This window comes from Notolabrus celidotus, chromosome 12, assembly GCF_009762535.1.
Source record: "Notolabrus celidotus isolate fNotCel1 chromosome 12, fNotCel1.pri, whole genome shotgun sequence".
Taxonomy (NCBI): domain Eukaryota; kingdom Metazoa; phylum Chordata; class Actinopteri; order Labriformes; family Labridae; genus Notolabrus; species Notolabrus celidotus.
Window position 1 is genome coordinate 16,307,395 of NC_048283.1, and position 27,942 is coordinate 16,335,336.

A 27,942-nucleotide genomic window follows, 5' to 3' on the forward strand; every position below is an offset into this window, starting at 1 on the left:
CAGACGACGCAAAATATGAAATAAAGTCTAAACTGTGCAGAAATGACTTTCTGTACAGCTTCTAAAGCTTCTCAAAGATGACATCACAAATAAAAGCTAATGCAAATTCAAAATAGACCCCCTTTAAAAGAGCAAACCGAAAATACTCTGGGATATTGATATGTAGAAAACTACACGATGAGTTTCAGCTGCTAATTTAAATGATCAGCTTCCTGATGGCAGTGGTGGACAAAGTACACAGCTTCATTATTTAAGTCAAATTATAGATACTCAATGTCAAATATTACTCCAATACAAGTTAAACTTGCTCAGTCAAATTATTACTTGAGTTAAAGTACTGAAGTACTTGCTTTGAAAAATAGTGAAGTATTCAAAGTACTTTTTAAAATATCTCAAAATGATGATGTACAGTCAAAAATTCATAGTACATTCGGTTACATCATGTTTATTTATAAAATATTAATTGAAATCTCTAAAAACTATACCATGGAATAAAAACAGACACTAAGTTACTCCAAGCACAGACAACTTATAGTTTGAAATGTTCATCTGGAATGAAACAAATGTTACATAGCTCAACACGCTTTCTCATGTTGGACAGTGAATGTTTGTATGTTTGGGCAGAGTGGGAAACAGGGAGAACATTTCAAATGATACGTACCATTCTTCATTTCAAAAACCTCTAACACGGGCTGAAGATATGGAGATGAGTGCTCAGGTGGAGAAATATAGCCATCATTACCACCTCTAAATGAACTGTCTGATCTGAGTGAAACATGCTCTGTGTTTGCTCCACGTTCAAACCGTGGAGACGCACGATATACAGGTACGACTAAACCACTGAGACAAACAGAACTACACAAACACATTTTACTGTCTTAAAGGTCAGATTTCAGAAAAGAGAAGGAAATTCATGAGCTGACTTCAAAGCAAAAGTAGTGAGTAACTAGAGCACTGATAGAAATGTAGTGGAGTAAAAAGTACAATAGTTGTCTTCTGAATGTAGTGGCGTAAAAGTAATTTCTCAAAATATAATACTCAAGTAAAGTAAAAAAAAATGTACTTAAGTACTGTATTCAAGTAAATGTACTCTGCTTCTGTCCACCACTGCTGATGGGTTATGAAAGTTAGGGCCTTCATCCAAGGGCCCTGTATCATGATCCTGAAATACCAGCTGGAAGAAAGTTGCGCCATCTATTGGTAAGTTTGGAGAAACATGTCACAGTGAGGTAACACTCTTAACCCCCCCTACCTCAACACTAACTTGGAAATGTGCTGTGCAAGGCGTCAAGATGCTCTTTTTTCCTGTTATTTGGTGCTTGTTTCCTTCATCTGGACCAAAATTAAGACTTCCGTTAATCTTTAAAAGGTCAGGCAGTGGTCCAGCAAAATTATTAAGTGACGTATAGTTTCCGCCAATAGCAAACATAGCTGATATCTTTAGTCCCGCCTCCATGAGCTGGATGGTCCAATCACAGCGTTCCCTCAGGAGAGGCTGGGCGGGACGGTTACATCCCTGACAAAGGTAACAGGTTGCAGTCCTCCCCGCATAATGAACTTGTTGCTGTGTCAGTTTAGAGCTGAGTTGTTTTCCCAACCACTTTAACTTTTCTTTGTGGACTTTGATGGATGTTAGAAATATCTGAATCCTCATCGACTCAAGGGAAGAGACGTTTCAAAGAGGAGCGGAGGAGAAAGAAAGAGAAAGAGGTAAAACTTCACGGCTGGGGTTTTTGGTGCTCTCAGGGCAGCTAAACCAGACAGACACGACCTGTCAGACAGTTGGGATCTGTGTGGGAGGTTTGAGTTTTGTTATGAGACGCTGATTTGTTGTCTTAAGTTAGTTGTGTAATAATCCCTTCTAGCATTGAGTCACTGGGTGTTTCTGTGAGCGTGTTTAGCCTCCAAGCTAACCTTAATTTGATGGGAATAGTGCTCCAGCTAACGTAAACAGACTCCAGGATGACTTGATTTCCTCTTTAATACCGTGTACAATAAAGGAGAGATGCCTTCAGATGTCCCAGAAGTACTTTCAGGGATGTTTGACAGTACTGCAGGTAGAATATGAGACTTTAACAAGACGTTTTAAACCAAAAGAAGTCACAAGATAAAGCTTTTTAACTTCAATCAGGTGACATTTGATTTGCTTAAAAAAAAGCTATGCCTTCCTTTAAGACAATGCTAAAGAGTCCAATGTTGCATGCAGGTACATTTCTTTAACATCCTCCAGAAGAAAAAAAGTTTTGATATTATTATTTTTATCTAGATAATATAAGTATTGGGGTTGAAAGAAACATATTACAGAAAAAACAATTAAATAATGTTGTTAATTTAACCCTCCTGTTATGTTCGTTTCTCTGAAACAGCAATAATGTTCCTGGGTCAATTTGACCCGGAGCATATTCAATTATCCAAAAGTGTCTAAACCCCCAAAAAATCCTAATACACATTTTTTAAAATCTTATTTTAACTCCATAACTAACCATTTAAATCAAGATGTAGTCCATTGGTGTTCTTTAACTCTCACAGATCATGGTTCAAAGATGATAACTCACTCGTTTTTCAGTAAAATGAATGTTAAACTTTTTTAATGTACATTGCAAAGCCCTAAATATAAATACAATAGTTTTACATGATAGATTTTATTTCTTCGAATTTATTTTGAATTTATTTTTATTTTTTATGAAGTGTTGTTGATAAATTAACACGACACCTCTTCTGCCACATTCTGCCCAGATTTTTATGCTGCATTTAGCTGGTTTGGAAGGCATATATTGTCCAAAATAGACTTTAAAAAGGGTCAATTTGACCGGTTATATCATGCAACATAACATAAGGGTTAATTTTTTATCATCTGTCCCTTGTAGTGGACATTAGGTCTTGATAAGTCACAGATTGTAATTATATTATTTCATTGATTTGTCTTTTTCTTTTAAGATTTAGTGTCATTTCATGAACATTAAAACTCTTATATAGTGGGAACACATCAGAACATTAACATATAATTTTAAAATGCATACTCAACCCTTGAAAGTCACCTAGATCAAATTTTTTACTGATTTGATGTGTCAGTGTGTGTGCATGTGTGCATGTGTGTGTGTGCATGTGTGTGTGTGTGTGTGTGTGCGTGTGTGTGCATGTAAATTCCTCTCAGCCTCACTCAGCCCTCTGCTTCTAGGAGTACAGAAATTGGTTAAACACAGATGTATTTAGTCCTGCTGTCCACTACAAAGGACACTGAATAAAAGTTGTGTTTTGAAAGGATTAAAATCACTGTACATTTTTGAAATCTTACTAAATTGATGTTAGGACTCTTACATTGAAGAATCAATTTGATTATTTGAAAGAGAAACATGATATCTGCAACAAAAAAAAGATCCCTCACCTCCTTTGGTGTTATAAAATGTGAGTTCATGTGCTCTGTTGGCCCCACCCCCACAAGTGAGACATCATTAGAAGGCCTAGGATGTCCTCTTCACAGGACAGTGGGGTTTTTACAGACTGCTTATATGGTGCTTAACTTAGATGGCTAAAATGCATGTCCTCCACAGAGGACAAAAAAGGAATTGCCGGGTCTCAGGAGGGCCTTGAAATGCAAGATAGTATTGAAATAGCCTTACCAGTACCCTCTGCAAACTCTCAGGGTATTTCAAAGAGTAGCTCTACGACACAGAGCTCTTCAACTTAAAGCTTAAGTCAGATGGAACTGATGATGCAGCAAGAATGAAGTGCAGGTGATCGTTTTGAAGTGAAATAATCATAGCACTGGTCTTCTTAAGCCCTTGAATGTGCTGACACACTTTCATTTCTAAACAGAGTGGACGCTGTAAAGGAAATCTCACCCAGGTCGAGCTCATATCTCCGGGCAGAGTGATAAAGGGAAGTTTGAAGTGAAATGTGCAGATAGAGTCCCAGGAATCACAAACACACTTACAGAGACACTCAAGAGTACAGAGAGAAACAAGTGTCAGGAATGTGGGATAAGTCAGGGAGGGGGCATATTTATGTGCTCCTAATAAGGTGTCATTTGTGCACTATTTGGTGACACTGAAGTCTCTCTTTGTCATGCCAATGAAGTTCTCTAGATTGATAAAGAGGATAATGGCTGTTTGTTTGGGTGTGAAAGAGGAGAAGAGGCAGGTTTCGAGAGGGATTGACCACTGCAGAGAGGAAGAAGAGAGCCTGGTTTTATGTGAAGAATGCAATGGAGAGGGAGAATACCCTGAGGACCAAGAGGCTGCCCGTCCTTTAAGGACACAGGGGGCGGGGGGCGGGAGCTAGTGTTTTGTCCAGCACTGTTACTTAAACCTTTAAGGCTCTATTTTCAAGGTTAATCCAGGAAGAACAATGAAACACTCAAGGGACAAAGGGTAAACTACAGTTTTAAAGCTCTGTTTACTCCTTTAATAACAATTGTTATTCTTTTCTAATTTTATTTATTTATTTATTTATTTATAATTAGGATCCCCATTAGCTTCCACATTGACGTCGCTAGTCTTCCTGGGGTCCACACAACAAAACAAAAGCAAGCAAAACAATGATTTAAAATCACATGTTATCCATAAAACAAAGATGCAATAGCAGCTAATTATAAAAATCAAGAATTAAAATGAAAAGTAACCTAAGTAAGTGTCTGAGTAAATAAACAATGAGTAGCATTAAACTATAAAATAATGGAAACAAAAAAAATTGTCACAAACACATGGCACCAAAAATTAATAAAACCAAGACCTTCAAAACAGTGATTACATAATAACGTCTATAGGGAATTCATCAGCATTTGTTTAACACACCTGTTATGTTCGTTTCTCTGGAACTGTAATAATGTCCCTGCCTGGGTCAATTTGACCTGGGGCGTATTCAATTATCCAAAAGTGTCAGAATCATAGACTGTATAAAATATGGACGTAGTATCCGTGATGTCACCCGTCTGTTCCTGAGAGCTGTTTTGAGGCCAATCGGCGGCGGCAGCCATATTGGAAATGCAGAACTCAACCAGGCAGAGTGTGACGTAGTGTGAACCTCCTAGCCAGTAGCTATGTGTTCCCGACTGCGAGTCACGTCAGTCATGTCCTTATATAGGCAAAACTTGAAATCTTAATATCTTCTGAACCGTTGTGTTAGAAAAAAATTCACCCCCCGTACAGTGTGTGTCGATAGATTAGCTTCGTAGGGCCAAGACGTTTTTTGAACCAGGCTGTAAACATGTTTATTAATGCTGCAAAGATCGTCTTTTTCCCATTCATTTCTATGTGGTTTCCGGTGTTTCTGCAGCCAGCCTCAGGCAGATTCTCAATGTATTGCAGTTTATAACACTTCCACATGGGAGACCAGAGGTTGCCGTTTGTTCAGAACCCCAAAAAATCCCAATACACATTTTTTTTAATCTATTTTTAACTCCATTACTAACCATTTAAATCAAGATTTAGTCCATTGGTGTTCTTTAATTCTATGAGGATAACTCACTCGTTTTTCATTAAAATTCATGTCAACACTTTTTTTTAATGTACATTGGAAAGCCCTAAATATAAATGCAATAGTTTGACATGACATAGATTTTATTTTATTTTATTTAAAATTTTATTTTTTTAATTTTTATGAAGTGATGTTGATAAATTAACACGACTCCTCTTGTGTCACATGCTGCCCAGATTTTTATGCTGCATTTAGCTGGTTTAGAGGGCATATATTGCCTAAAATAGACTTTAAAAAGAGTCAATTTGACCCGTAACATAACAGGAGGGTTAAGTGACTTTTTAAAAGAAAATCTGTTTTTGATCATTCTCACGTTTGGTGGGGAGTTGATTCTGATGTTATCTTGACTGAAGCATTTATTAATTTAACAGGTTTACTACAGTTGAAATCACACATCAAAATGTGTCAGTTTGAATGCATATTACATGCTCAGACCACTGTCATCATTTCGGGACATTCAGTGCGTAGGATGGATACATATGCATATATATTATACCGACCACAGCACAAACAAAATTCCAGTAGTCATCAAAGGTAACTTACTCAAACAACCATCAGCCCTCGCTGCTCTCCAGCTATATAATTTGAGGCCAGAGTCGATCTGATCACATGAACCGTGGTGGCTCTGAGTCAGCAGAGAGGCACCATCATGACTCCACACACATCGCCGTTGTTTATTTCCCTGCACACCAGCTCTAATATCCTAATTATATTTCCCATCCCATCTCTGATCTTAACAGGGAAGCTGCTCCGATTCAATTTACCGTGCGAAAATTCAATTTGAGGCCAGAGGCTGCGAGCCCGTCAGCATAACTGCAGGCGGGAAAGCATTACCGGCAACAGACCAAAAACACCAGTGACACTCTAAGCTGGAGAAGCAAACCTGAGCTAAGCTGGGCTGTTGTTTCAGTCACATCCTATTCACAACAAAAGTTGGGGTATGAGCCCTTCCTGTGAAAACCTGTGGCCTGTGTACCAGAAAATCCCGGTCACCTTGTATCTTCATATCAGGAATTTCTTGTCCAATAGTCTGAAATCCAAAGACATTCAGTGCACAAAGTTTACACAAACAACAAAAAGAAGAGTACAGGAGAGAGGGATCATGTCCATTGCTGATGCCAGATGAAGGATAAGGAAGCAGAGACCAAAAGAAACAGGCAAATAGGAAATACATTTTCTCTCTGTAGGATCGCCACAGCACGAATGACAAACATAGGTAGGCAAAAGAAAATTAGAAATACAAACAAGAAAAAACAATGAAAGTAGAACAGTTAGTTGTAGTATATGTAGATACTACAACTAATTGTTCTACTTCACTGCAAAAACTCAAAATCTTATGAAATTGACTCATTTTTAGTCAAAATGTCTTATCCCACTTGATTTAAGATAAATTTACTCAACAAGTAACATTTGAGCAAGATAGAGGGACTTGTTCTAAGACAATGCATCTTAAATATCTTGTTAAGTCAGACAATCTTGAAATGATCTTGTTTTGAGTTGTAATTTAGAAGAAACAAGGTTTATTTTACATTTCATACATATTTCAAGCTGATATCTTATTTGTAGAAGACGGACCCTTTACTTGATTTAAGTAAATGCATTTTATTGGAGAATCTATCAGAAAACAGCTCTATTGATGAAAGAAAGAAAGAAAGAAAGAAAGAAAGAAAGAAAGAAAGAAAGAAAGAAAGAAAGAAAGAAAGAAAGAAAAGGTGTTTCTTTTTTAAGGGTGTGTTACAGTTTTCAGGCACTATTTCTTCTAAATCAGATAGAAATATACATCCTCAAACTACATGCACACAGTGAAACACCTACTTTAGAGCATAGCTGGCTTATCCTAAAAAACAACATGACTGAATATTAGTATATCCAGCTAACTATGAGAAGACATTATATCTCAAAATGCTAAAATTAAACTTTGTAACTTATTTCAAGTACAAGATGGCCTTAAACCTAGAGACGTGCTGCTATTATACAACTCAAATTAAGGTGAATATATCTCAAATGAAGATGTTGACATGAAATTTAGTAGTGCAAAAAATTTTTATTAGTGAAAAAATACTAATTGTTATCATTCCTGACATATTCTGAGATACTAACGTTTAAAATACTGGTAAAATATTACTTAAAATAAGTTCTGCTAATTTCAAGATCACAATTTTCTAAATATTATGTCTTATTTTTAAAAATCTTACCAAGCAAATTTTCACTTGTTCTATTGGCAGATTTTTTTTGCTTCTTTCAAGGTTTAAAGTACCTTGAAATAAGTCTTTTTTCCTTGTTTTTGGAGGGGCATTTTTTCCAGTGTTTAATCCAAATAAAGGACGTGTACAAATATGACTTACATGGTTATTAAACAAAACCTTCAGTCAACAGGCAAATAGATACAGAGGAGCTTGTTTGCCATCCTACTTTCAGTATGAAAAATTATGTTTATTTTGGAGAGGTGTGCAACCAAATTAGCATTAGGGAGCAACCTTCAAGTAGGACAAAATGTCAGTGTTGAAACAAACTGGTTTTAACGGGATAAATGGTGTCAGTGCTGGAATGATGGAGCATGGGATCATTTTAGCATTCCCAGAATTGCTGCCCTCATTTTCCGCCCCACATCAGTTGGACAAAAGGATGGATTCCCCCTCACCCCTGCCCCTCTGGGAGCAAGATATGCATTCTTTGTCAGTGACACAGAAAAATTGAAGTTATGAAAAGATGCAGATGAACATTTGCACTTCAACAGATCGCCCTGCTCCAGATCATGCTTCAAATCAATAGACATGGTCCTCTGTGCTCCTCATATGCTGTGTCTGCTGTGGCTTTTTTCTCTCTGTGCCTGACATGTTTGCTTGACCTTGCTGTGAAGACAGTTGGCTGCAGACTTCATGCTCAACTGCACAAATGTGTTGTGACACGGTGCATCCTCTGTGGCCCCCAAAGGGTGGAATAAAAATCGACCTAACTGTGCAAGACTGACGAGTGGGCCCTGTCTGTTGACGATGCTTCTGCACCACAAGCACACAGATCCCCTCAAAGGTCCTTTGTGTCATGTTGTGTCGCTCGCTGCCCAGCTGTGACATGTTTTTTTGTCTATTCTCACTGTACAGAAAATCTAAATGTAACTTCCACAGCACATTTAGGATTACCTCTATCAGCTCAGTGTGCTGACTGTATCTCATTCTCCTCTTCTGAGAGAGACTCGGCTTGTTTCCTTTTGTTTTTTTGGCTGCGTCATCCAACTTCCAAAATCTGTTCACAAACATCAAAAAGTGTGTGTATGCATTTAATAATGTATGAAAGCATGTGTTGAAGCAAGACACAGCCCTCTATTTGACGGTGACTGCTGTAGTCAGTCCTTTGTGTGGATGGGAAAGGGAGGTTGTGTGCAGGATTTTATCACACAAACCACTGATAAGAGAAGAAAAGCTGAGTGTTTCTTTTCACCCTCTTTCTCTTTCTCTCTCGCTCTCTCTCTCTCTCTCTCTATCTCTCACTCACCCTCACCCTCCCTTTCAGTCTGTCGGTCCACTTTCTGTCTCTCACCTTGGAAATCTGAGAGAAGAAGAAAAGGTGCAGAGGCCAGGAGGGAGTGTTGTAATGGGTTTGGTGTGTGCTTAATGAACCGTTCCAGTGTAATAACATGTGGATGAGGTCTCACAGTGTCACACAAGGCGTGATGTAATATCAGGAATGTTCAGTTCGTCTTTAGATCATTACCAGTGATGAACAAGGTTGGTCACTAACTATCCTGAAGGTGTGCTCGCTCCAGATAGATTAGACATAGTTTCACAGTTACTCATCCAGAGCTATCAGTGTATAGGAAAGGGGAGGATGAGGGAGTCAAGAAAATACAAAAAATAGAGTGAATAAGTGAAAATATTGTTACTTGTTGCTATGGTTCCTGTCTGTATTCAAGCTGTTAAGTTCAGAGGGGATTAGTTTCTGGCTGAAAAACTTCCAAGAGTTGGGAAAAGCTCCAGCGAAAATTATACCCACGTGGGTGTGTGCTTTCAGGTTAATGACTAATGGAGTGCACTGAGGTTAAAGTCCACGCAAGCAGTCAACGACCAGAAACTGAGTGTTGCTGCCCGTAAATCTGTGTCCCTGACTGCCAGAGTTTTTACATTTCAGGGTCGCTTGCTAACAAGGGTTCAGGTATTTGGTTTCCTTATTTGAGGGAAGTTAGGGTGCATTGGCCTGGATGTTGTTGATCATGTTGTAGCAGTTTTGTTTTGTTTACTTTACATTGCATTACAGAGTCTGCTGTTGTGAGTTTTGCCCAAGCAGCAACCTCCGGTCTCTAACCAGGAAGCCCATGCGGAAGTGTTATAAGCTGCAATTCATCGAGAATGCGCTTGAGGCTGGCTGCAGAAACACCGGAAACCACATACACACCAATTAAAAAAAGACGATCTTTGCAGCATTAATAAACATGTTTACAGCCTGGTTCAAAAAACGGCTTGGCTCTACGTTGCTTATTTATTTCTCTATCGTCACCATAGACTGTATATAATATGGACGTATTATCCGTGACGTCACCCATCTGTTTCTGAAGAGCTGTTTTGAGGCCAATCGTCAGTGGCAGCCATATTGCCGCTGTCGAGTCAGTGTGACGTAAAGAGGCGGAGTTTGAGCCTTCTCGCCAACAGCTACAGTGTTCCCGCAGGCAGCTGTGCCTCTCATTCGAAGACTCGTAATCTCAATATCTTCGAAATTGCAGTGTTAGAAAAAAATGCACCCCCCCTCAGAGTGAGAGCACATCGAGAAGTGAGCTACCCAGGGGGGGATTTTTTCCTAACGCCAGAATCAGAAGATATTAAGATTACGAGTTTTTGCCCAGATAAGGACATGACTGACCTGACTCCTGGACGGGAACACATAGCTGTTGGCTAGGAGGCTCAAACTCCGCCTCTTTATGTCACACTCTGCCTGGTTGAGTTCCGCATTTCCATTATGGCTGCCGCCGACCATTAGCTTCAAAACGAAGCTCAGGAACAGATGGGTGACGTCTACTACGTCCATTATTTATACTGTCTATGGAGTTGACACACCTTTGAACAGAAATGACATGGATGTTAAACATTTTAAAACAGTTTCATTCATCACCATCACTGGTTTAAGTTACTTTGCAGTGATTCACAACTTAAAGATGCACTCACCAGCTCTGCTGCTGTTGCCTGGATTGCAGGACGGGATGTTGCCCCACTTGACTCCATCAGATATTGTTGGGGCCCCTTTGTTTCCAGACTCTTGAGACTAGTCTGTAACAGGAGCTAATGATTTTACCCCAATGTTTATTAATTCAGAAGGCTAATGGAAAGTAATGGAAAATAACGCTTTTACCACAGTGTCAACTGGCAGAGGTAAAAAGTGCCAGACTCCTTTTCTTGGTTGATTTGATATGGCGTGTGTGATCAACTTGTTCCTGATGTTGCTTTTGTAGTTCAGAGTTAAATTGTTGAATCAAATATTAAGCACAGCCAGGGAATCAACGTGAATAACTTAAAACTAACCTGAAATAACTAAAACGTCCTTCTTCTTCTTAACCTTCTCTCTGCTCTGTTTCCAGCATGAGTGTCCCATCCTCAGGCCGGAAGACCCCAGTGGACTACGGTGTCCAGATCCGCTTTATCAATGACCTTTATGACAGTGGTGGGGGGCAGCCTGGCTTCCAGCCCAAAGCCAAACCTCAGACCACCTCAAAGTACGGAGTGGCAGTCAGGGTGCAGGGCATTGCTGGGCAGCCGTACGTGGTCCTGAAGGATGGAGAGAAAGGAGACTCATATGGAGTCCAGCTCAAGACGCATGGTTACAGTAGTCTCCCCCGGAGGAGAGAGAACACAGGGACACAGGGCGCTGACATAGGAGGAGGAGGACAAGGAGGAGCACTACGCCGGGCCCAGTCTCAAGGCTCGCTGCTGGATAGGGATGGAGAGGGAGGAGCAGGCAATGAAGAATTTCAGCTGTCCAGGCCACCAGGGGATGGGAAGTCTGGGAGTTATGGGAACCTGGATGGAGGAATTGGAGTGAGGGGGGAGAGAGAGCAGACCCGGCGTGTCGGTGGTAGAGAGGACAACATGGAGAGGAATATGTGGGAGGGCTCTTACAGAGCTGGGCTCAATGGGTCGATGGGGTCAGTCAGAAGTGATCAGTCTTACCCTGATCGCCCTCAACAAACCAATCACTCCAATCAGAGGCAGACTCCCGTCAACAGACTCATCAACAGGTTTGATGGAGGAAACAACGAAGGCCAAGATCCTAGAGCAACATCCCCTCTCCTCACCCCAAACCCCTACACCTCACCCCCCTCATCAGCTCACAGCAGCCTGGGACGTGGCCAGGGCGCCGTCACAACATTTCCTGCACAATCAGCCAATCAGTGGACGTCACCGGGAAGATACGCCACCGGGGAGACACCGCCTGTCACTCTGACTGAGGCACAAGTAAGAAAAGAAATCAAGTTTAAAGCTCAACCTTTATTTATTTGTGTTAGCTCCAAACACCACATAGCATGCAATATTGCAAGAGTAGTGTTCTGATCTGTATCTTAAGGTGACCCCTGACCTTTTGCTGGACCAGGGTCAGAGCGCAGAGACGAGCAAGGAGGAGGAGCAGGTCATGCAGACTATATACAACATCCTTAGGCAAGGGTAAGACCTACAGGTTATCCTTTCAGAGTTGTCAAATGCAGAAATGAGAGAAATGGTATGTATTTTATTTTTGGCGTATTCTGACATGGTCTTCTTCCTCAGGTCAAACGAGAGCGATGTCGTGATCAAACACAAAGCAAAGATCATTTTTCAGAAGATTCAGAATCTACAGGTTTGTCCTTCTCTTATAAAATATACTGTGAGTGTGGTGTTTTCCCTGCACTGGCTTATATTTGAGGTAAATTAATATTTTACAAGTGTGTCCATGTTTACCTTTTCTTCAACAGCCTAAAGACAGAGCCGCTCAGGAGGAGTGGGTGAGAGAGAAGAGGGATTTTGAAAGAAAGGTGGCGGAACTACAAGCTGCCCTGCAGGCAGAGAGAAGGGTAAGGAACAAACACAAACACAGGTGTTATGGCATTTATATACAATATACTGAAAGTAATTCCCATGAAGGGAATAAAAAAGAAAGCATGTGTCCTTAAAGGGATATTTCAGTTTTTTTGAAGTGGGGTTGTATGAGTTACAGTACACTAGTGCTCCTGCTAGCCACGATGAGTGCTGGTGAGCTCTTCCCCTTTAATGTGAAAATTCCCAGATGACTGGCAGGAAAGCTAGGCTAGAATTCTCTCTGGATGGGGTCACCTCTTTCGCTTAATTTCGCTAAAGTTAAGAAAATATGGTCCAGGCACTCATCACAGTGCAATTGCATGCTCTACTAGAAAAAATTGCAGCTCTTGACTTTGCTGCCAGAAACCTCCTTTGTTTTGGCACTATTTAGAATAGAATAGAATGCCTTTATTGTCACTACAACAAGTACAACAAAATTGAAAAGGTGCAGTCCTCATTAGGTGCCATTTAAAAGAGACAAAAAAAACAAGGTATAAAAAGTTGCACAAAAGTCACCATTAAAAAAGCCCATACTCACACAGTGTTGAGAGCGGTAATGGCTCTTGAATAAAAACAGTTTTTTAGTCTGTTTGTTCTTGTTTTTAATGTCCTATAACGTCTGCCAGAGGGTAGCAGCTCAAAAGTGCATGTCCAGGATGAATTCGGACGGACTTCGTAGACCGGTGTTCTTACGCTGCATGAGCACGGATACTATTTAGATGAACAACAACGTAGCAGGATCAAGTAGCGGTATCGGTATTTAGAGTGAATTAAACTCACTTTTCTGCAAATTTAAAAGATGGGACGTACCTGTCTTTATCCTGGCTGTTCAAACAAGCAAACCTCCTGGTCTTAACACTGATTTTATCATATTCTGGTGGACGATGTTTGTGTCATAGTGTAATAAAAACAACAATAACAAAGAATCAGTAAAAGGGAATTCACTCTAACGACCAATACCGCTACTTGATCCTGCTACGTGCTTGTTGATCCAAACAGCTGATCGGAGTATATCCGTGCTCATGCAGCCGAAGAACACCAGTCTGCAAGGTGCGTCCGAAAATAGTGCCAAAACAAAGGGGTTTTCTGGCAGCAAAGTCAAGAGCTACATTTTTCTAGTAGAGCATGCAATTGCACTGTGATGAGTGCCTGGACCATATTTTCTTAACTTTTGCAAAATTACATGAAAGAGGTGTCCACATCCGCAGAGAAATGTAGCCTAGCTTGCCTGCTGGTCATCTGGGAATTTTCTCATTAAAGGGGAAGAGCTCACCAGCACTCATTGTGGCTAGCAGGAGCACTAGTGTAATGTAACTCATACAGCCCCACTTCAAAAAAACTGAAATATCCCTTTAATGAAGCTTCCAACCAGTGCTCAACATCAAAACATAGTCTCCTGATTTTATTTTCCCTCATATGCCTCAAAAGCAGCTCATGGCTTTGAGTCATTCTGCAGAGCACAGCAGAAGATAGAGTGAAACACATTTTGAGAATGTGTGTTGTAACTGAAGCTTTGGGGCCTTGGACAACCCACCAAACCTCCCCTAAATCACTCTGCTGATTGGAACAGGCTGCCACTAGAGGATTTTAACATTCAGAGATTAACCTGCCTCTCCAAATCAGCTCTCAATTTATGTTTAACATTCAGTGCCAACGCATAAACACTCATCCCAGTCCCAGTTGCACACCCACTATCAACCAGAGGAAAAAGAAGAGTTGGAGTATGAAACCGTCCCCAGAGGTTTTTATGTCTTTTAAACTCCTCTAACCAGGAGGGCTGGGGGTTCCTTTGAGTGTGCTGCAGAATAATCCTCAGATTAATCCCTAAAGCCCTCTTGGCTAGTCAAAGGTGCACACGCACAATAATCTAACTCCAATAATGACTCATTATATGTTGGTTTAAAAATGGTGGGCAGGTCTTAATCTCTAATAGCTCCTAAGAACTTAATCCCTCATGCATATTGATCAGTGGGCAAATGGAGGACCTGCCGTAGTAACATTTCCTCAAAGCCCATTGTTTATCCCACCAGAGCTACATGAAGTCTAAAGTTTCCCTGCTCTCATTTATTCATCATGTCTGCTCTTGTGCAGGACTCTGTTAGCAATTCTGATCCCACTCTGAAAGCCGAGCTGGAGTCCTGTCTGGATGAAAATCTGCAGCTCCGGGAGATGCTGGACCGGAAGAAGCAAGAATTAAATGAAACACAATCAGAGTAAGGGCACAGAAGCATACAGTGCACACACACACACACGCACACATGCACACGCACACACACACGTGCACACACAGAGTCACTGCTGAGGGGAAGGCAGGAAGTGGCATGGTACCATTGTTTGTAAGTCTTGGCTGGCTGGAGTAATAGAAGAGCGTAGCAAGCCCACTTTGTGTTCCAGCACACACTCCTCACAATTTCAGGGAACAAGAAGTTACTATAACTGAAGCACATGACGCACAAGTATGCCAGGGTCATTTGAGTACAAATAATCATTGTGTTGTGTGTGTCTGTGTGTGTGTGTGTGTGTGTATTGTGTGTGTGTGTGTGTGTGTGTCCTCTTTTCCTTGCAGGCTGACTCAGCTGCGCATGGATAGGGAGAATGCAGAGGCACGGGTCCGAGAAATGGAAGACCAGCTGTCTGAGTTCCAGGATGAACTGAGGAGAGAAAGCGGCAACAAGACGGTACAACAGAGAATCACACTCAAAACAGACATACAGGAGCTACCTCCCCCCCTCCAACACTGGATATTGAAATAAAATGTGCCTCCTTTAAGTGTGCCTCTAATGTGCCTCTCCCTGCTTCTCAAACCTTTTTTATTCTTGTAAATATTAAACTGATAAAGCTTTTGAAGCATACTCTTAATCCTGTTTGGGTGAAGTTGTACAGACTTAAAGAGCCATACTGCACAGACTGTCTGCTATGATTTCAGCAGTATCATGTTCTCTACTGTATATTCCTGCAGGATCTGATGTCTTATCAGGCGCAGCTGATGGAAGTGTGCCAGCTGAAACAGAAGCTGGAGGAGACACTGAGACAGAGGGAGAGGGAGCTGACCGCTCTGAAGGGAGCTCTGAAGGAGGAGGTGGCCACACATGACAAGGAGATTGAGGTGCTCAGGGAGCAGTACAGCACTGACATGGAGAAGCTCCGCAGCAGCATGGAGCAGGTGTCTCAGGTGTGTGTGCACAAACGCAGCAGCCAGTTCGTTGATGTTGAGCTTAGGAATGTTTTCAAGTTGGAAATGTAAAGGGCAAACCAGTCCCTAAATGATGCACCTTATTAGTGAAACTCCAAGAAATATTCTCCACAAGCTTCTTAAGCTTCTTTAAAACTTAACAACAAAATGAAAACAGGATCACACACAGGAGATTCAGATTCAGATTAAGAATACTTTATTAGTCCCAGAAGGGCAATTCAGTTTTACAGTCAACCTGTCTATAGTACAAAATATACAGTAAAGGGAATAAATAACACGTGACATCAGCAACTACCACAACCAGTGATCGTACAGCAGAGCGGGATGCTTGGTAGTTCTCGATTTATTCTACCTTTGGTGCATTTAGCAGCCTTATGGCGGAAGGAATAAAAGAATTAGCATAGCGGTTTGTTTTACACACCGGAACATAATACCGCCGACCTGAGGGCATGATTTTGAATTCACTGCCAAGTATGTATCCCGGTTGGGTCAAAATTTGGTTCGCTTTCTGGACCACCCGCACTGTCCAAAGGGAGCAGAGGTCCTTAAGCTCGACTCCAGTGACTTTGGAGCACAGCCTGAAGATGTCATTCAGCCACTTCTTGTCTTTCACAGAGAGACAGCCAAATCAGCATATGAAGGAATACTTTAGAAGACTTTCAATAAAATTCTAAGAAAAGGAACATAAAATATTTTTGCTGACACCAAAAGAGTTGAGTTTCTGTGGCAAGTAGATCCTCTGGTTTGCTCGTTTAGCAATGCTGTCAGTGTTTTCGTTGGATTTCAGGTTAGAATCAAACACGGTGCCCAGATACTTACACATTTGCACTGTTTGTACCTCTTCACCATGGATCCTGCTGGTTATGGGAAAACGCTGTTTTTTCTAAAATATATGATAATTTCCTTTGTTGATAATATGTTAAGATCAAGGAAACTATCATCACACCATTGAAAAAATTCAGGGAGGGCACAGCCGTGGTTTGATTGGTGGCCCGAGAGAAGAGACAGTAAGGCTACGTTCACACTGCAAGGCTTAATGCTCAATTCCGATTTTTTGCTCAGATCTGATTTTTTGTTTGCCTGTTCACATTACCATCTATAATGTGACCTGTATCCGATTCCAGTGTGAACTGTTTGTGGCTCCGAACTGCCCCACATGCACAAAAGAACAGTAACAATGACGTCACATGTAGCTGTTTCACAAACTTAAACATGGAGGAAGTCAGCATTTTCACCACGTTCTTCTGTGTCCCTGTCTGCAAGTTCTTTCAATATACTTTCAAACACAGACCAGTTACGGTATGAACCCTCAAGCTTTGCTTGTTTGGAAGTGTCATCTCATATATTTATAAGGTCCAAGACTTCGCTGTCCCTCCATTGACTTGCTCCATTGTTGCTATCCTGCATTTTTGCAAGGCTACCGCCGCGCAGAATTGTGACGTGTGTCACTATAAAGTGACGTGAAAGTCACAAACGCGCATCAAATCCGCCTTGGCCGTTCACACTGAGGTCGCATTGAAAAAAATCAGATCTGTATCTGATTCAGGACCACATATGGAAGATTTCAGTGTTCAAACTGCCTCTAAAAAATCTGACCTGGTCACTTGACCCCAAAAAAATCGGATTTGGGCCACTTTTGCCTGCAGTGTGAACATAGCCTAAGACTGTCATCTGAAAATTTAACAAGATGGCTGTTTTCATGAGAGGACCTGCAGCTGTCTGTGTAAAGAATAAAAAGCGGAGGGCTCCATGACAGATGAAGCTGGCTTTTTCGCTCAAGTGAACCTTTACCTTTGTCCTGACCTCACCTGGAAACCCTCATAATGGTTGATCTATCCAATAAATAATACTCTATTCATAACATGACAAGGTTAGAGCATATCTTTAAAATGAATGTGCTGCGTTGACTCCAGCCAAGTTACTTCTGCAGCACATGCGTTTACCCTAAGCCTTTCCTCTACATAGACATGCATACGGTAAAGAATGAAGTTATGTGAGCTGCCCTGTCAGTACTGTTATGCTGAAATTCCTGTGAAGAACACCAAGAACATAGCCGGTGAAGTTACAGGACCTAGGGCATTAAGCATGCATGGCCTTGGTTCCCTATAAAACAGCAGTTCTTGCAGAAAATTGTCTCATGAATACTTAAAATAACACAACAGTTTAAAGCCTGATCTCTTTACTTGAACCACTGCAGGGGAGATCTATGTAACTGCATTTATTTAATCCTATGATGTGGTCAGGTTATCATCAAACTTAAGTTCTTCTGTCTTATATTTTAGTCTCATGCAGGGATCGAGGCCGAGCGTTTGCGTGTAAATGCATCCATTCGCTCCCTCCAGCAGCAGTTAGAAGACTGCAGAGACGAGAGCAGCCACTGGATGGAGCAGTTTCACGCCACCAGAGACGAACTACGCACAACTAAACAAGAGTGAGTTCATCAGAGACACCACACAGTTCAGAAAAACTGTTCAGTAATATCTGTCTGGATTTAAGGATTTCAAGTGCGCACATAACTATGGATTTAGTCATTGTCTCTTCTTGTTTTCTCTTTGCACTTTCTTTACTACTAATGTGTGTTCATCATCTCTTCTCTTTCACTCTACCTGGTTATGTTTCTCCCTCTCTCTTTGTCTGTCAGAGAGCAGCCCAGCAGCCCTGAAACACTGTGAGAGTCACTAATGAGTGTTTGTGTTTAGATGTGTAGACCTGTAGAGCCTGTAGACGTGGGTAGTTGTGCTAACAAGTGTTTGTCTGTAGTTCAAAGGCCATCCACACCTAGAGGCTAATTCAAAACTATTTATAGCATCCAACTTTAAATGTAAGGAACGTCTTCCCCTTGAAGTCATGGCTCCTTCTAATATGGGCCTTAATTCAAACTGTAGTAAAACAGGAATATTTCTGAAAGGCAGTCACAGCCTGGAGCTCTGTAGGGTGACATATAACTATTGTCTGTCTGCTTCTTCATTGTGAAACACAGACTAGGGTGTGGTGTGGATGGTTGTGCATTTATGTTTAGTAAAAGGTGTGTTCTAGATGTGTTTCATTTGAATGTATCCGACCTTTTTGTGCTAGCTGGAAATGTTGATTTACTTCCTGAAGATCATCTGAAGATTAAATAAAGACTTATTTGCTCCCTGGCTTCTTCAAGTAGACTGAAGCCAGTTGTGGTGATTTATTTATATGATTCAACTGCTGCTGATCAGATAACCAAGCTTTAATCACAACACTTTGTCAGTTGGGTTTTGTGCATAAAACCTTTTTACACATGTCTTTTTTAGACTCTTGCAAGCCCGTCTGGAAAAAGAGGAATTTGAGGAGGAGCTAAAGGAGCTGCAGGAGAAAGTGAGCACCATGAAACATCAGATACCTGACCCCAGCGCCACACTGAGTCTCAACCAGGTGCAGTAAACAACCCCACATCATCAGTGATGCACAGGAATGACCTGATCTGTTAAAAAGCAATCAATCAATCAATCTTTATTTATCTTTATTTAACACCAGATCACAACAAATTTGATCTCAAGTATAGCCGGTCTAGACCATCCTCTATGTTAAGTTATTCACATTCTGGTTTGGCACTCTCGACACACTCTCCCGGAAGAAACTGCAGCGCATCATCAACAGGGCATCCAAAATTACTGTCTCACTCCTACCATCCCTTGAATCACTCCTCCGCAAATGGTCACTGCGCAGAGCTCACAAGATCATCTCTGATCCCACTCACCCTGCACACTATGCCTTCCAGCTACTGCCCTCTGGGAGGCACTACAGTACAATTGCCTCCAAAACAACCCGTTTTAAAAACAGGTTTATTCCCCTTGCAATCAACTTTATTAAGTCTAAACATCAAGGATTAGGCATGGCCCTTGTATTTTTGTATTTTGAAATGTTACGTCTACATGTACAGTTATGTTTCTATGTCTACTGTTAAATGTTATGTTTGAACCTGCAGCTGTACTGATAACAAATTCCACCAGCTTGGCTGTGTGGTCATTAAAATAATCAATCAATCAATCAATTAACAAAGACCCAACACCAAGACAGGATAATCAAGACCCATCTTACAGACAGGACTCATCAGTCTTGTCTCATCTTGATCTGCCATGAGTAGAGCACTTTGCAGTATTTAGCAAGTTACAGCGGCGAGGAAAAACGTCCCTTAACAGGCAGAAACCTCGAGCAGAATCAGACTCATCCCCCAGTGGTCTAAGCTTATAGCAGCATAACTTTGAGCTGGTCCAAGCCTGAACCAGACCTAATTATAAGCTTTATCAAAAAGGAACGTTTTAAGCCTACTCTTAAAAGTAGAGAGGGTGTCTGCCTCCCTGACTCTGACTGGTAGATGACTCCAAAGGAGAGGTGCCTGATAACGGTAGACTCATCCTCCCATACTATGTATAGAGACTTTAGGTACGAAGAGTAGGCCTGCATGTTGGGAGCGTAGTGTTCTAGAGGGGTAATAGGGCACTTTGAGCTCTTTAAGATGCAAAGATGCCTTAAATTCTATTCTAGATTTTATGGGGAGCCAGTGCAGAGAAGCTAATGTGCTCTCTCTTCCTTGTTCTAGTCAGTACTCTTGCTGCAGCATTTTGGACCAACTGAAGAGTCTTTAGAGACTTAAACAAACCAACTTAAAAATTGAGCTGTCTGTGTTTTTTTCAGGAACTCCAGCGATGCAATGCTGATCTCAAGAAGGCAACGTCTGAGGTGGAGAAGCAGAGGACGGAGTTGGACAAGAAAGTCATGGAGGTCATCTCCATCAAGAAATCTCACCAGAACCAGGAAGCAGAACTGAAGTATGAGATTGACAGGCTGAAGGAGCAGCTACAGAGGGCCAAGGAGGACTTTGTAAAGGCACAGGAGAAAACTAAACGGGTTAGTATTGATCCTCCAGTGACGGGGGCAGAGCACTCTGAAAGGTAGAGCTGAAAGGAATCAGTCTTGTATGTTTTATGAAATTAATTTTCTTATCTTTCTGCTTGAAGCTCCCAAGCCCAGCCGTCATCTCAGAGCTGGAGCAGAAGCTTGATGAGTCACAAAGTGAGGCTAACCAGCTCAAGGAGAAACTGTTGTTAGCTGAAGAAGACGTTAAGGCCACTACCACACGTCTGAATAGAGCTCAGACGGACATTAAATCACTCGAAGACACACAGCAGGAGCAGCAGGAGGCCAACATGCGTCTCAGGGAGAAACTGTCACGTTTAGAGGTAGGTGACATCCAGTACATCAGTGTTTCAGACGTGCAGTATTTCAGTTGGTGCTAGCTATCATCTGTGATTTTCTTTAGGCTCAGCTGCAGAACAATGCCACAGAGAGCTCTGAGGCAGAGTTCGCCCTCCACACTGAGGCTCAGGCACTGAGGTCTGAGATGGATGAAGCCAAGAGAAAAGCTTCCAGACAGAGCCAGGAGCACCGCGAACTGAGCCTGCGTGTGGAGGACATGGAGAAGGAGAAGGAGACACTGAAACAGAACATCCACCAGCTGGAGGAGGCTGAACGTCGGCAGGGGAGAGCTCTGGAGAAAATCAACAAAGAGGTAAGACAAGTAGAGGTTCTTTTCAAACCTTGACAAGCAACTAAAGCCCCTGCAGTCAATAAATGTTCGTCAATGACTCATTTTTTCATGACGAAAACGAGACTATGACGAGCTAAAGTGCTTCCCTGATAATAAAACTCTGACGGAAATATGTTTTGATTTCGTTGACGAGACGATGACGAGACGAAAACATTAGTGGGGGATCGTTGGACATTAAGAATCCATATTTCCCTCGCTGTGCGTCTAATCTTTAGAAATAAAAGCGATTCATACCTGTGACAGGCTGAGTTATTATTTGAGGGGCTCAGTGTTAGCTTGGTCACCTGCCAGCCGCAGGTGTGCTTTATGAACCAGCTCTCCCCACCTCCATGCATCTGTCTCATCTGCGTTAATGACAAAGACACAACCGGGGGACATCTGTTTAATATTTGATGTTTGCCGTTTTTGCCACTCTCGCGGTAAAAAGCTCTGCGTCTACAGCTTTATTTAATCCAGTTTGGTGATTCATCAGACACATTTAGTAAGTTTTGATAAACTCCTTGTTGAACGATGCAGATGCATTTCAGATTGCCGTAAACTGACTGTCTGTTCAGTGCGCCTGTCACTGCAGGTGCATTCAAGGACCGTCGTAAATGTGCAACGCAGTCCTTTCATGGCATTTTTCTGTGAATCGAGAGAATCATAATACAGTCACAGTGGTCACATTAAGAATGTTTTCTTTTGACTTTTTAGCAGAGACAGGCTGAATTGTTTACCTTAAGATGTTACTCAAGCAAAAGTGTTAGAGGAGTGAAATGTTTATGATTTTAACACTTGGTACAACCCTGATACTGATATCTGATTGACAACATCCATTATTTAAAGAGTGAAGATGTTTCGACAAAAATCAAGGACTAAAACGTTTTGAGTTTTCGTCGAATAAAACTAGACTAAACCTATAAAGGGCTGAAAAGACTAAAATGTGACTAAAACTAACAGGCTTTTTCAACTAAAGACTAAGACTAAGACTTAGACTAAATCTAAAATAGCTGCCAAAATTAACTCTGCTGCAGTCTGGATCATCTACTCATTAGAGGCTTCAGAGCACATTAGAAATATTCACCCTGTGTACTTGTTTGTCTCTGACAGTACGAGTCTCTGGCACTGTCCTCCAGAGAAGAGGTGCAGGCTCTCAGGGCTCAGCTGGAGGAGCAGAAGGAACGGGCACGGAAGGAAATGCAGGAGGTGCAACGTCACGGAAACGACGCCCAGAGTGAAATGGAGAGGAGTCGCTTGAATCTGAGGAAACTAGAGGAAGAAGTGAGTTTTTTTGTGCACATGCTGTCCTGCTGGTTCGGCCTGTTTGTTGTTTGTATTCTGAAAATGATGTCCGGTCTGTTTTCAATAGTTGTGACAGATAACATTCACGGTGCACGCTCGGATGATTGTATCCACATGCCCACATGCAAAGTAGCAGGGTGAGAATCAGTCAGTCTGACATGTCTGTTCCTAATATTATGGTAAATCTAACTAGATGTCACGGCACAAGAAGGAGCTCCTGCTGGCGTGTGAGGAGAGAGACAACCACCAGCTGGATAAAGAGCTGATTTCCAACAGACTGCGCCACCTGGAGGCAGAGCTGGAGGCTGGAAAAAACAGCCTGAATGAGAAAACCCGGGAGATTCGCATCCTGGAGGTAAAATATGCGCATGTGCTTGCATCACAGTCTGAGAGGAGAGACCACTTGGAAACAAACCATGACTACAGGGCTTGCTGCTGTTACAGTAACAGCTCTGCTCTGCGTGTTGTGTCAGAGTAACAGTCTCTTCTTCTGCATAATTCTGGCTTAAATTTATAAATCAAACAAATATGATTAAAAGAGAGGCATTCAGTGCTGTTGATTGACATTTATGAGAATGTGCAACAGATTAACAGTGTTTAAACACTTTACACTGGGGCTCATGCTGGACATATTTTCAGAGCATCTAATACAGGTTGATATCATGGTGTCTCCCTCAGGACAAGCTGAAGCGGCTGGAGCTGGAGCTGGAGGAGGAGAAAAGCAGTGCAGAGATGATGACAGACAGGGTGGCCAGGAGCAGAGATCAGATTGATCAGCTGCGCTCTGAGCTCATGCAGGAGAGATCATCCAAACAGGACCTGGAGCTGGACAAGAACTCCATGGAGAGACATGTAGGCACACACTAACTGTTATGATTGTTTATAAGCCACTAAAGACTAAAATCTGTCAGAATGTTCTGCTTGAATTATAACAATACAATTAAGTTCTGAATGATAATCTGTGCCTGCAGCTGAAAGAGCTGAGGAGTCGTGTGGTGGACATGGAGGGCCAGTCTCGCTCCTCAACGGGAGTGTCCCAGCTGGAGAGCAAGATTCAAGAACTAGAGGAACGCGCACGGAGTGAAGAAAGGTACATATACAGAAAACAGATCTCTCTGAATCAGATGTTTGTGCTTTTTATTTAAACAATGAAGTATCTTAAAGGCTTCTGAACAGGTCCATTTCAAATCTGATTTTCGAAGCCTTTTTTGTACTACCTTGGAAAGGCGCGATATTTACACCCCTGTAAGGTCTTGCTTCAGTATGAATGTCACAGAGCTGTAAGGGTGGGATCAAGTCGTCCCACCGCTGTGCTTTTATCGCAGGTAGTAACAGAGGTGTGTGTTTATGCAAAGTTCCCACTGTGTGTGTTCACCTGTCGTGCCTCCGCAACACCGTAACGCAGTGTGAGATCACACTCCAGGGCACCAACTACATTACACTATTGTAGGATCAATATAAAAGTACAGGCGTGATGATGATGATGATGATGATGATGGAACTTCGTTACAGGGCTGTTGCAAAATGGCATTATGAAAGGGTCTATTAATAGCTTTGAGGGTCTGCACTTTGGCTCAGGTAGAGCAGACAGCCCATGATAAGAGGCTGTAGTCCTCGTATCACTGGGCGTGTTATAGATCCCACTCCCTAGTCCTCGCTGTATTTGTTGCATGTTAGAGCCAAGTGAAATGAACCTTATTTGGCTACAGAGCATCTTTGAGCAGTGAGAAAGCAAATAGCTTGCCCTGGGGCATTGTGGCAGAAGTTAAGATGGGAAGAGTATTACTCATTAACCTGTTTAAATGTCTTATATTCTTCTTCTCTTGTGTATGTGAAGGGAGAAGAACTCTGTGGTGGCCTCCCAACGACGCCTGGAGAGGAAACTGAAAGAACTCAGCCTGACACTGGATGAGGAGAGACAGACACACACCGAGCAAAGAGACCAGGTAGACACATTCCCCGCCTACTTTATGTAAATGTTTGAACATGGGAATATCAAAAATATATATAGAAACTGGCCCCATAGGCGACGGCCCCAATTCGGCCCCCCTTTTTACTTATGTACCGCTCGTCCCTGGTTGCTGCCCCCCCCACTGGAAACCTTTGCACAATAAAGAATGGGCGCCTGGAGGCGACGTGGGACATATGGGCAATGCTGGCTGATTTAGACTGTCTCTGACTGGGATGCGGGCAGCGAGCAAAACTAAGATCAAAACTTCTTATGATCGACATCTTGTATTTCTATTTTTTTTTTTTTTTTTTTTTTTTTTATTTTTTTTTTTTTTTTTATTTTTTTTTTATTATTTTTTTTTTTTTATTTTTTTTTTTATTTTGTATTTACCACCTATCATTTTATTGTATTATATTTTATTTTATTTTAATTCTTTTATTTTCCTAACTTGGGCTGGGGCTTGAGTGAGTGGGGTGTTGGGAGGGCAGATGTGTGTGTTAGTTTAAAAAACAGAAAAAGACTGTTAACTATTATACTGTATTGGCTGTACTGGAGTGATTTTGCAAAAACAACATTTTGAAAAATATATATATATAAATGTATATATACTGAATCAAAAAATCCTTAAACTGTTTCTTCTGTTGCAGATTGCTCTGAAGGTGAAGGCTCTAAAGAGGCAGGTGGATGAAGGGGAGACCGAGCTGGAGAGGTTAGATGGACTGAGAAGAAAGGCTCAGAGAGACATGGAGGAACAGATGGAGCTGAAAGAGGCTTTGCAGAGCAGAGTCACAGCTCTGGAGACTGAGCTGAAGTGAGCATTTCCTTCTCTTTGTCTCTAATTTTGTTACTCTCAGCGTGAGCTTTTTGGTAATGGTTATGCAACACGCTTCCTGGCAGCCAGATTAACACAGCGGAAGTATGTGAGTGAACAAGGGAGACATCATCTCCTCCTTTTTTTGCCAGAGTACATAAAACCACATGTAAATGACGCTGTTAGCAGTGAACCCAGATTCCTTGGCTGTTAGACACTCATGGAGACACCTGGTTGAGACTCGCACAGACCCCCTTAGGGGCAGTATTTCACAATGTGATGTGTGTAAAACAGATCCACAATCACTTAAGTGCGGAGAGATATTTCATTAAACTAAATCAGCAGATTACTCATGCACCACAGGGGAAATTAAACTCTACCTGTAGAAACAAGAATAAACATGTTGTTCCTGTGTACAGACAGCAGGGGGAGCACTGTGATCACCTGGTAGCACTACCTTTAGTGAATACAGCATTATTAAAAAAAAGAAAGTGTGTTGAAACTTAATATTAACAATGACTTTGTGTCACAGGAGAAAAGCACAAGCAGCAATGCGGCCCACTTTGGATTCATCGGCCCTCAGCTCAGATGACGACGACAGCCTGTACGATCCCTCCACCATCACCTCCATCCTCACAGAGAGCAACCTCCAGACCAGCTCCTGTTAAGACAAGTACTTCAGGGACAGGGTAAGGGTGGGGAAAATGTAGCACTATGTAGGGGAAAAACAAGAGGGAAGTGTAGTTAAACCTCTGTGTAGACTGGGAGTTAAGCCAAAAGGCATACTGGTGTACACTACAGACAATGAGGGACCTGGGAGGTAAAGGATGTACTGTAAATTTGAGAAGGGGGCTGATTATTTTCCACATCTGAGTGAATGAAAGGAAGCAAAACAATGTCTGTGTGTGGAGGAATTTCCCTCATTCTACGGCAGACACGGATCTACTCTAAGGTACGGTTGGAAGGGCATTGTTGCACACATGCAAAACACAAGCAAACCCACTACGAGGTAATCCATTAAAAAAAAACCACTACAACAGAGGATCAGTGACTGGGTAAAAAAGAGAGATTAGTTTAAGAGAAAAGACATCTACAAATAAAAAATACCTCTTGCATTTTTTGGTACATACTCAGTGAGTCAGACGATTTCCTGAGTTCAGATTCTGGGTCAAATACTTGAGGTGCCAAGTCTGGATTATATCTCACCTCATATGCATTACCTTATATACCTTATATATCATATTTTTCTAAGGCCCAGCTTTTAACTGACTGAACTCAAACATCTGTACCCCAGCATGCACTAATATAACGACGCACTACTGAAAACACTGACACTGATTGCTTCATGATTGCACAAGTGATTGAAATGTAAACTCTAAATTGACCCTTCTTAAGCTGGTTTTCTTTGCCTAACCAAATCTAATGGTTTGATACTGGAAATATTTGTTTCATACAATTATTTACAAAATATATTTGTTTATGTATTTTTAAGAATGGAATTCATATCTGCTGTAAGATAGTTTGTTGTTGTTAGGAGTTAATTCCACCGTCCAGTCTTGTATATGTCACATGGTACAGTGTTCGGGAATGCTGAATTGATCAAATAAATGTAAAATATGTCACTAATAACATTTAGATAGTTTCTCTGCACAAACACACACTACCAGATCATACTTTGGATAGAAACCACATGTTTGGATTAGCTTTGTTAATGCTTGAAGTCTCTATTCACTGTATCTGTCCTGAAGCAGGCAGCAGCAGACTGTCTGAGTTTTATCTCTTTAAGAACAGAGGGGTCCTTTGTGAGAATATCACAGGCTGTGAGGAAGTGGTTTGCAACTTTTCAAGTTGGAAAAACAGCCAAAATAACTTCCTGTCTGTTCTCTCAGATCCTTCAAAATCCCTATGCATTCCCTTATTTCTAGTCACAGGGACAGTTTCTCTTCATTTCAATATGATGCCTTAAATTTGTTATGCATTTTGTAATTCCCTCGTTGCTCTTAATTTTTGTAAAGTGTTTGTATTTAACATTTGTAGGTTACATGAAATGATTTTTGTACACATTTTGAACAATCAGACAGACTTGTAATTGTGTTACTGTTTGCTGTAATTTAATGTTTATCACTATCTCTTCAGTGAAACTGGAAATGGTACTGAATTTGATTTGTTTGACTGTTGAGTGAAAAGATGTTTGTTTTTTCTAAGATGTTGATATAAACATGTTGACTGGGAAAAAAAACACACTGTGACTGTATTTCACGTTAGATCTTTTTTTCTATTTAATATAAATATAGCAACAATAAAACGATCAAATGTCATTTTCTCTGTTTATCTTCTCTTAATTGTAGGTGATAGTCAAGTATTTGTACCACATGGTTTACTCTCTTCACATGATATAGGACACATCATCTCCTCTTTGTTTTTGTCCATTCGACTTAACCCAAAAGGGACACTTATGTAACATAAAATTATAATAAATCTTAAAAAATGCAATAAACAGATCTATTTCTATTTATGCTTTCATGCTGCTTGTATTTTTTTAGACGATGTAAAGTGCTGCAGTTTTTTTCATAAACAACTTAAAGGAAAACTTTGATTATAGCCAGGGGCGATTCTAGG

At 41.3% G+C, this 27,942-nt stretch overlaps 1 protein-coding gene across 2 annotated transcripts; it reads left to right on the top strand.

Annotated features, from left to right (window-relative positions):
- The first annotated feature begins 1,490 nt into the window (after positions 1-1,490).
- Positions 1,491-26,386, top strand: LOC117823049 (cingulin). 2 transcript variants are annotated; one of them, XM_034698085.1, is made up of 20 exons: positions 1,491-1,710; positions 11,039-11,912; positions 12,022-12,119; positions 12,222-12,291; positions 12,407-12,505; positions 14,601-14,722; positions 15,076-15,187; positions 15,469-15,681; positions 17,985-18,133; positions 18,984-19,104; positions 20,368-20,580; positions 20,691-20,912; positions 20,993-21,241; positions 22,370-22,540; positions 22,755-22,916; positions 23,240-23,413; positions 23,533-23,651; positions 24,399-24,507; positions 25,160-25,323; positions 25,856-26,386. In XM_034698085.1, the coding sequence occupies exons 2-20, from the start codon at positions 11,040-11,042 to the stop codon at positions 25,989-25,991; spliced, it is 3,576 nt and encodes a 1,191-aa protein (XP_034553976.1). In that variant the 5' UTR covers positions 1,491-1,710; position 11,039; the 3' UTR covers positions 25,992-26,386. The 2 variants fall into 2 exon arrangements, with proteins under 2 accessions (XP_034553976.1, XP_034553977.1); XM_034698086.1 differs by having other exon boundaries at positions 1,512-1,710; positions 12,049-12,119.
- The last annotated feature ends 1,556 nt before the right edge of the window (positions 26,387-27,942 follow it).